Source organism: Populus nigra, chromosome 1 (assembly GCF_951802175.1).
Source record: "Populus nigra chromosome 1, ddPopNigr1.1, whole genome shotgun sequence".
NCBI lineage: Eukaryota > Viridiplantae > Streptophyta > Magnoliopsida > Malpighiales > Salicaceae > Populus > Populus nigra.
The window spans coordinates 1177356-1186715 of NC_084852.1; the positions used below are offsets into that span (position 1 = coordinate 1177356).

The window sequence follows — 9360 nt, forward strand, 5'->3', positions numbered from 1 at the left end:
CTCAGTAAATTGGCATAGATGTAAATCTAGAGCAGAGCAGATTTGCATACAAGGCCTTCCTGATTCTAATGCTTCTCTTTTTTCCAATTACGTATCCAGCTTTCCTAGTTTATGAATGAAAGCTATGTCTTCGTATTAAAAAAGAAATTCATTTTCACTTAAATTCCTTCACTATTAGTTACATCTTTCTTAACAATTAAAGAAACTCTAGAAAATAGCCAGACTCTTCTATATAGCAGTACATGAAACCACAAGAATTAATCAAATATTATTAGAATACATATTATTTCTAATGAATTCACTGCAAATAAACCAATTAATTACCCTTTCGTCAACAAACCCTCTAGAAATCTTCATGAGCTGGTAGTATATCGTATAATAAGATCAAGATTCAAGGCTGCATGAAAACGCAACCCCTTTTCAGATCCATTTTTTGGTCTTTGTATGAAGAGAAAAGACAAGGGGGGCTAGTGTATGGCTTATACAGCAGAGGAATTTCATTCCGGGAACCCGTCTATGAGACAGCTATGGGTATAGACAAACATACCTGAAAGACCATTTCTTGTGTAAATTAGTAACATTTTTCCTATATTCCTTACAGCTATGTGCAAGAAAGCTTTTTCCTCTTCTTTTTTCTTACAGCAAAGGAAAGAAAAGAATTGTAAATGAAAAGCATGCAAACCAAGACAAGAGACAAAAAGAGTGAAAAAAAATTTCATGTGCCATAATTCATCAACTATTATAAATCAAACATTTATACACTTCTTTAATTTTAAATGCTGAAAATTATGTCTACACCTTTATTTATTAATTACTAACTAGGCAAATCAATACAACGTGAAATTCTATCCATGTCTAGTCAGACATGAAGAAGACCACCATATCTTTTATTATCTTTCATTTTTAATTTAATCAACAATAATATGTATAATATTTCTGATATACTATCACCAAGATGAGAGAGGAGGGATGCTTTGTTCATTTCTAAAGAAATTAGCTGGATCAACTTTTGTCTTCACATGCACCAACCGGTCAAAGTTGTTCTTGAAATATTTGGTACCCCAAATTCTTGCTTGCTTGTAACTTGTGTTGCCTAGGTTGTTCATTCCCAGGTCAAGATCTCTGTAATTGATATATGCTTGTCGTGGATTTTTCGTAACATAAGGAGTCATATAGCTGTAAAGTTTTCTGATCCAGCTTGTATACTTTTGAGATCTCTCGCTGTCTTGATCGCCCCAAAAGACTGCATAATGAATTTGGAATAGATTCCCAGCTCTATGTGGAAATGGAATGCTGGTCTCGGAAATTCCGTCCATTTTGCCCCCATAGGCTGTGAATTGCAATTCAGCTACTTCGGCATCCAGTTGGTTAAGCCTTTCCCATATTCCTTCCAAAGCGATTTCAGGTATAGGCTCTGTCACATAGTCTGTTTTTCCTTTGAAAGATGTTGTGGATCCTGGCCTCCTATCAAGCAAAACATCCAAGGATGTATTGCGTGGAAATTTAGCAAAGTAGACAGTAGACTCGATCCAACTCATCTCGATGCAGTCTTCTTTAACCAAACCGAGCTGGGGAAAGCTCTGTTGCATCATTGATAGGAGTCTGTCGACTCCACCAAGAAACAAGGAAGTGTATACGGCGAGTATTGTTGTCTTTCCTTCCTGAGAAGTGTTAACTCTCGAAAGGAAAATTCTGGAAAAGAGATCTTCGTCAAACTTTCCTATTGCCGACTGCCACTGATGAACGAGTTTTGTTGCATTTTGTTCCAAAGTTCTAGTGACATTGAACACTGTCACAGTTGGTGGAACTGTGACCAATTCCAGTTTCCACGCAACAACAACTCCAAAGGTGTTGCCTCCACCTCCTCGAATGGCCCAAAACAGATCCTCTCCCATCGATGCTCGGTCAAGGATTCTACCTTTAACATCGATTACTTTGACATCAATAATGTGGTCTGCAGCGAGGCCATATTTACGCATCATCATCCCATGTCCTCCTCCACTAATGTGCCCACCGGATCCCACAGTTGGGCAAACACCTGCTGGGAAGGCAAGAGTTCTACTTTTCTCAGCAATTCTGTAGTAAACTTCTCCTAGTGTAGCACCAGCTTGAACCCATGCAATTTTGTTTCCTACATCAACTGCAACTGTTCGCATATTGATCAGATCAATAACCACAAAGGGTAGAACCGAAACATAAGAGAGGCCCTCATAGTCATGGCCACCACTTCGAACTCTAATTTGCAGGCCATGTTTCTGGGAACAAGCAATGACAGCTTGAATGTGGGCTACATTTAGAGGTGTAACAATAACTAGTGGTTTCGGGGTGGCACTTGTGTTGAACCTGCCGTTTCGTATAGAAAACTGCAAGACAGATGAATATGAGGAGTTGATTGGGGTGTAAATGACCTTAGAAATGGAGTTTGAGTTTTGAGAATGAAAGCATTGAAGAAAATCCTCATGACGATCAGCTGAAGCTACCCATAAAAATGTCAAGAAAGGAAGAAGCAAGAATTGCAACTTTGAAATGATTAGAGATCTCATGACTACTGTGATTTTTCTGTACAAGAGGTTTAAGAGGCTTTATAGAACTGATCAAAATCATTCCCGTTGATTGAAAAATGAAAATCATGTGACATTTCAACCAACTTGTATGACAAAATAGGAATTATGGTTTAAATATTTCTTGATGTATTAAGGTTGCTTTCTTTGATTAATTTGGCAGTGCATATTGCTATCATAATTTTAGCCTTTAAATAATTTATTTTTTCATTGTTTATTTTAGAGTAAAAGGATTGATTGACCCTTTACCTAGTCTTTATTTATATCCCTGTGATCACATTGCAATTACTGCCAACTTTCTTCGAAGCGTCATCAGTTCACATGGATAGAATTTTCTATTCAGTCAAGATGATTTTGATCGCCAAATAGATAATTTTTTTTATAAATGAAGGATCCAAGTAATTGCTTTCCAAGTTGAAATGTATACGAAAACGAAAATTTAAATTAATTTAGAAATAGCAAATTAATGCAGTCGTACATTGCTTCTTCTTCTTCATGTTTTCCTTACAATATGATTTAACGGTTAGTTTATGTTCAATTCCACTATTTTTTTACTAATTTCCCCCAACCATTGTTCATATCACAGATTAATTCTTGGTGTAAGAGGATATCCTCCTTGTTAATCAATTTGACCAAATTATTTTTATTAGTAAATGTGATTCACCCTGTTGAAAATTATTATGCATTGATGTCATCAAAATCTTATCTTGATCTTGGTATAGATTAATTTATTGTAGGAAAAATCCTATATCAGTTCCTATTTAAATATTAGTTTTCAGTTGAATCCTTTTGATCTTAAAATTTTTATTTTGCGTGATTAATTAACCCTTTTAAATCCAAATTAATATTCAATTGCATCCTTTTTTAAAAGAGATGATTGAATTGAAAGATAAAAGATTGAAGTGAAAAAGACAGGTGAATAGATGATGGATTAAAAATTTATTTTAAAATTTTATTTTAGTCTTATATTTTGTTGATCCTATAATTTTTAAAAATTTAATTTTGATACTTAACTATAATTTTCTCAATACAACATTAAATTTTATACATAAAATAACCAAATATTTAATTTATTACCAGTCATATTTTCTATATAACTATACTCAGTAATCTTCTATCACCACGATGATAAAGGAGGAATGCTTTGTTCATTTCTAAAGAAATTAGCTGGATCAACTGCGGTCTTGACTCGCACCAACCTGTCGAAGTTGTTCTTGAAATATTTGGTACCCCAAATGCTAGCTTGTCTGTAACTTGTGTTGCCTAGGTTGTTCACTCCTAGGTCAAGATCTCTATAGTTGACATATGCTTGTCTGGGATTTTTTGAGACATAAGGCGCCATGTAGCTGTAAAGCCTTCTGATCCAACTTATATATTTTGCATATGCCTCAATGCCTTCTTCATCCCAAGAGATTGCATAATGAATTTGGTATAGAGTTCCGGCTCTATGAGGAAATGGAGTGCTGGATTCTGCAATTTCGTTCATCTTTCCTCCATAGGCAGTGAATTGCAATTCAGCCGATTCGGCATCGACTTGGTCAAGCCTTTCCCATATTCCTTCCAATGCAGTTTTAGGTATAGGTTCCTTAACAAAGTCAGTTTTTCCTTTGAAAAAGTTTGTGGATCGAGGACCCCTATTAAGCAACACTTCCAAGGATGTATTACGAGGAAATTGAGCAAAGTAGACTGTAGACTCGATCCAACTCATTTCAATGCAATCCTCTCTCACCAAACCAAGCTCGGGAAAGCTCTCTTGCATATAAGAAAGAAGTCTATCTACACCGCCAAGAAACAAAGAAGTGAATGCAGCCTGTATCATTGGCTTTCCTTCTTGAGTAGAGTTAGCTGATCTCCATATGAAAATTCTTGAGAATAAATCTTCGTCGAACTTTTCTATTGCGTATTGCCATTGATGAATGAGTTTTGTTGCATCTTCTTTCATTAATATTCTTGTGACATTGAAGACAGTTACAGAAGCTGGAATTGGAACCAATTCTAGTTTCCAAGCAACAACTACTCCAAAGGTATTTCCTCCACCGCCTCGAATAGCCCAAAAGAGATCTTCTCCCATTGATGCTCTATCAAGGATTCTACCCTTGACATCGATTAATTGTGCATCAATAATATGATCTACAGCGAGGCCATATTTACGCATGATCATGCCAGTTCCTCCTCCGCTAATGTGACCACCAACTCCCACTGTAGGGCAAACACCCGCTGGGAAGGCAAGAGTTCTACTTTTCTCGGCAATTCTATAGTAAACTTCGCCTAAAGTAGCCCCACCTTGAACCCATGCAGTTTTATTTGCTACATCAACAGTAACTGTTCGCATATTGATTAGATCAACAACCACGAAGGGTATAACAGCAACATAAGAGAGACCCTCGTAGTCATGGCCACCACTGCGGACTCTAATTTGCAGGCCATGTTTCTGGGAACAAGTAATGGCAGCTTGAATGTGGGCTACATTTAGAGGTGTAACAATAACTAGTGGTTTCGGGGTGGCACTTGTGTTGAACCTGCCGTTTCGTATAGAAAACTGCAAGACAGATGAATATGAGGAGTTGATTGGGGTGTAAACGACCTTAGAAATGGCGTCAGAGTTTTGATAATGAAGGCATTGAAGAAAATCCTCATGACGATCAGCTGAAGCTACCCATGAGAATGAAAACAGAAAGAGAAACAGGAATGGGAACATTGAAGAGCTTAGAGAGTTCATGATTCTTAATGTTTTGTGCATATAGAAAGATGCAAGAGACTCGCTTATTTATATAGTTCTGAAGGGTACTTGTTTATGAGGATTTTGTTCCGTATTAATCTAGAAGATGATGACAATTCAACCATGATCTGGATTACAGCTGAGGAACATCGACAAATGGGAACGCCAAAATTTCCAAACAAGGATCGTAGCCAACTTGTTCTACAAGGCAAGAAGTTGACAATTTATGGTAGCAATTTCTGGGGTGTTAGCTTTGTTCATATTTTCTTGTTCTGTTACATGTGCAATGACAATCCAGCCATTGAATTTTCAATGAACTATTATTAGTTTATTCAAACGATTGAAATAATAATCGGATTGAAAGCTTGTACGTTCTAGTAATCTTTCTGCTTGTTATGCATGCCTGCAATTAATAAAATTCTCGCTCTGGATGATGATCCTATATATGCTTCAGTATCCATGTTGATCAAATTTTGTGTTTGGTAGGATCATGATGACGTTGTAATTGCACTCCATTAACATAACCTTCTTTCTTTGAGGGAAATTTTTTATTGGTCAAAATTGTACTTTTTCGGAAACGAAATAAATTTCTCATTACAATTATCCTTTAAACCACCGGCCGGCGAGATTGTCCATAATCAATTGTTAATTTTCAAGGGTTAAACGTACAAGATAAACCAAGTTGAGATGAGTTAATAAATAAATTTCCATTAATTAATTCAATCAGATTTCCAGAATTATCGTTGAAAGGATTGGACGTAGTGAATAATCTCAGTATAAGATACACTTTGCGGCACTATATGTTTTTTTAAAAAAAAATTAATTTTTTATTTTTTTAATTAATCTTTTTTTATATTTTTAACTTATTTTATGTGTTAATGTAAAAAATAAATTTACAAAAATATAAAAATATTATTTTAATATATTTTCAAATTAAAAATATTTTAAACAATAAAAACTATAATAACATCAAATTATATCTATAGCTAGGTTGATAAGATATATTCAGCAAAAAGTCAAGCCAGCCAATGAGATTTCTAGCACGAGAATTTACACACTTGCATGATTTTTGTGACTTGTTGCGTGGATGTCAAGATCATCTTATAATAAGTTTATGTCGCATTCATAGTTGACCTTTGGATAAATTATTCTAGTGTATGAATTTTATTAGCGGCACGTGCCAAACAATTGACTATAACCTTTAATTTATCCAAACATGATCTGAATCTATAAGTTAAGACAATATTTTTTTTAATAATACAATAAACATGCTTAGAAAGCTCAAAAAAATTTCAAAACAGTTTACATATTCATGTAATATGGATTTAAAATTGGTTTTCTCAACCAATTTTTTTTCATGAACAGGCTCAATAAACTTATGATAAACACTTTTGCATTAACATGCATAACGTAAACTAAATCAAAACTAAAAAAAATATTTATATATCAAAAGAAAAACTTAAATAGAAACTTTAATACATTAAAAACATAAAAACAAATATTAAAACAACTTCATTAAACAAAAATGAAGGCAATAAAAAGGTGAATGCAACATTGATTGTTAAGCATTCAAAAAAAATTTATATTTGTAAACATAGACATAAACAAAACAAATATAAAAAACAACAGGTCACAAAGGACCTACTTTTGGGTTTGCAATGTATACCTAGAATAGCTATTCTCTCTTGACTTTTCTTTGAAAAGTTTTACTTCTCAAAAGCTTACGAAGCTTAAGAACACTTGATTTTTTCTCTTGGACTTATAGTCTTATATTTTTACTATCATTACGCTCCTTTTTCTTATCTTTTCTTATATTTTTCTTCTTCTTTTTTCTCTTTTCTGTTCCAACCCCTAAGCATGATTTATAGGATTTTGAGAAGTCTTGAATCCATTCCTAACCTCTTGATCATGAGATGAGTTTTGTGAACCCTTGATATGGATCTATTTAGTAGCCTTTGAGTGTGAACACATGAAAACCAAATCATTTTTTCTAAGATAGTTGCACTGTCGGGATTGACTGATTTGTCCACTTTCGATGCTTCATTAATGCACTTTTAACGTTATCTTCGGCTAAGACAACCTGAATCTAATAGAGGGGGTGTACACCTTTCATTTGGATCCATCATTACTCAATTTGAAGGTTTGTAACTCCACATTCATTCATTTAAAGGTGTCAACCTGATTAGTCTCAAATCTGAAAATTGAGTGATGAATGATTAGGGACAAGATGTTACGGACTTTCATGGAAAAATTAGGATGTAAACATTTAATTTCATGGAAATAGGGTTATAAAAAGGATGTTAGTGTTTTTAATTTTTTATTTGGCAAAGTTTTAATTTAGTCCTTGTTCTTTCAATTGTGGCACATGCACCTTTAATTAAAACAAAAGCCTTTTAATTGCATGCAATTTAACCCCCGTCAAACTCAAATATCAGCCCTTAAGTTTGTTGCCTTTTTTATATTGATCCCACTACAACATTATCCAGTTTTACCGACGGACCAATTTCGTCGGTGACAGTAATGAAATCCGTCGGTGAAAATAATACCGACGGACTCACCGACGTACCACGTCCGTCGGTAAAACGGTCGTCGGTAAATCCCATTTCCGTCGCTAATGCTGTCGCAAATAAAAAAAACCACCTACCGACGGAAACACCGACGGTTTACAGACGGATACGCCCGCACCAAAAAAAAAGTTTCCCGCCGGAACATTACCGACGGAATAAATTCGTCGGTAATTTCAAGGGTAATTACCGACGGCATTACCGACGGCAAATCTGTCGGTAATTATGGCATGGCTGGTAATTTTGTTGCAACTCTCTGTGTAATACCGACGGATTATATCCGTCGGTGATGCCGTCGGTAATGATGGCATGGATGGTAATTGTTCGGCAACTCTCTGTTAAATACCGACGGATAGTATCCGTCGGTATATCCGTCGGTAGTTATTTAAAATATATAAAAATAATAATTTATTAATTGTAAAAAACCTTAATAAACAAATAGAAATGCATTAAACATTAATAATGTAAAAGTAATGTTAAATAATATTCATTACAAATTTAATGTGCTTAAAAAGCAAAATTAAACTAGAATAGCGGCGGAGCTGGAGGAGGAGGCGGAGGAGGAGGAGGAGGCTGGTTGTTCCCGGGACCATACGGCCAAAAAGAAGCTGCACAAGTATTGTCACCCATCTTTGATCTCATCTCCATGACTATTTGACGGAGCTCATCATAATTCGTCGAGAGTTGTTGATATTGTTGTTTCAACGCAATGAACTCCTCAGACTGGGTGTTCGATACTGATGGAGAGCTTCCAACAGTTGAGACACTACGAGTCGACCGCAAGTTGTCAGCCGTAGTGTTGGAGAGCCCGTAGACCCTATTTTTATCGGGTCCACCAGACGATCCCGCCTCCATCCACAAATCTGGATCGAAATCTGGATGGGTCGACGGATTGTCCCCATATCTCTCCCTCAACCGGCTATTATAGGTCTCCTGAAAATTCCATCGGTAAAAAAATCATCAAATGCAATTCAAGATGCAATTCAAGAAAATAATAACTTACAAAATAAAATAAATGAACGAACATACCACGAAGTGCTGAGCACGGTTGTCCACGAACTGTTGCACCCCCTTTTGGCGGTCTTGACTCCGCACATGCGTCTCTAGAAACAGCTCCATTGGACTCAGTTCACGTCCAAGAGACGCAGCCTGTAAGGAAAAAATAGGTTGAAAGTTAAATATATTATAAGGAACGACAAATTAATTAACGATATATTTCATTAAAATTAATCTTACCATCCGCTTTGCATGTGCGCTGAATGGGACGGATCCGCTAGTGTGCGTGGTCGCTGAACCATAAATTTGCCGGTTCCGGTTGTCGGCGCCAGACTGTGAGCGCCGTGAGAACCGCTCTGAGGTCACGTGCTCAATATATGCCGTCCATATTTCCCCCGAGATGAATGGCGGTTTGAATTCCTGCCAAACCGCCACCTCATTCCATCCTTCAAGACCGTTATCCCTCGCATGTCTTTTTGATTTTTTTTGGGTGTCATACCAAAAATCACGCAACCTACTT

General features: G+C 35.9%; 1 protein-coding gene and 1 pseudogene across 1 annotated transcript; both read right to left on the reverse strand.

The window, feature by feature from the left end:
• Positions 1-703: 703 nt before the first annotated feature.
• LOC133702697 (tetrahydroberberine oxidase-like) lies at positions 704-2630 on the reverse strand. The gene has a single exon (XM_062127033.1). It carries the CDS (start codon positions 2541-2543, stop codon positions 948-950), a length of 1596 nt encoding a protein of 531 aa, XP_061983017.1. The 5' UTR covers positions 2544-2630; the 3' UTR covers positions 704-947.
• A 926-nt stretch (positions 2631-3556) lies between these two features.
• Positions 3557-5293, reverse strand: LOC133703897 (tetrahydroberberine oxidase-like; annotated as a pseudogene).
• Between the last annotated feature and the right edge of the window lie 4067 nt (positions 5294-9360).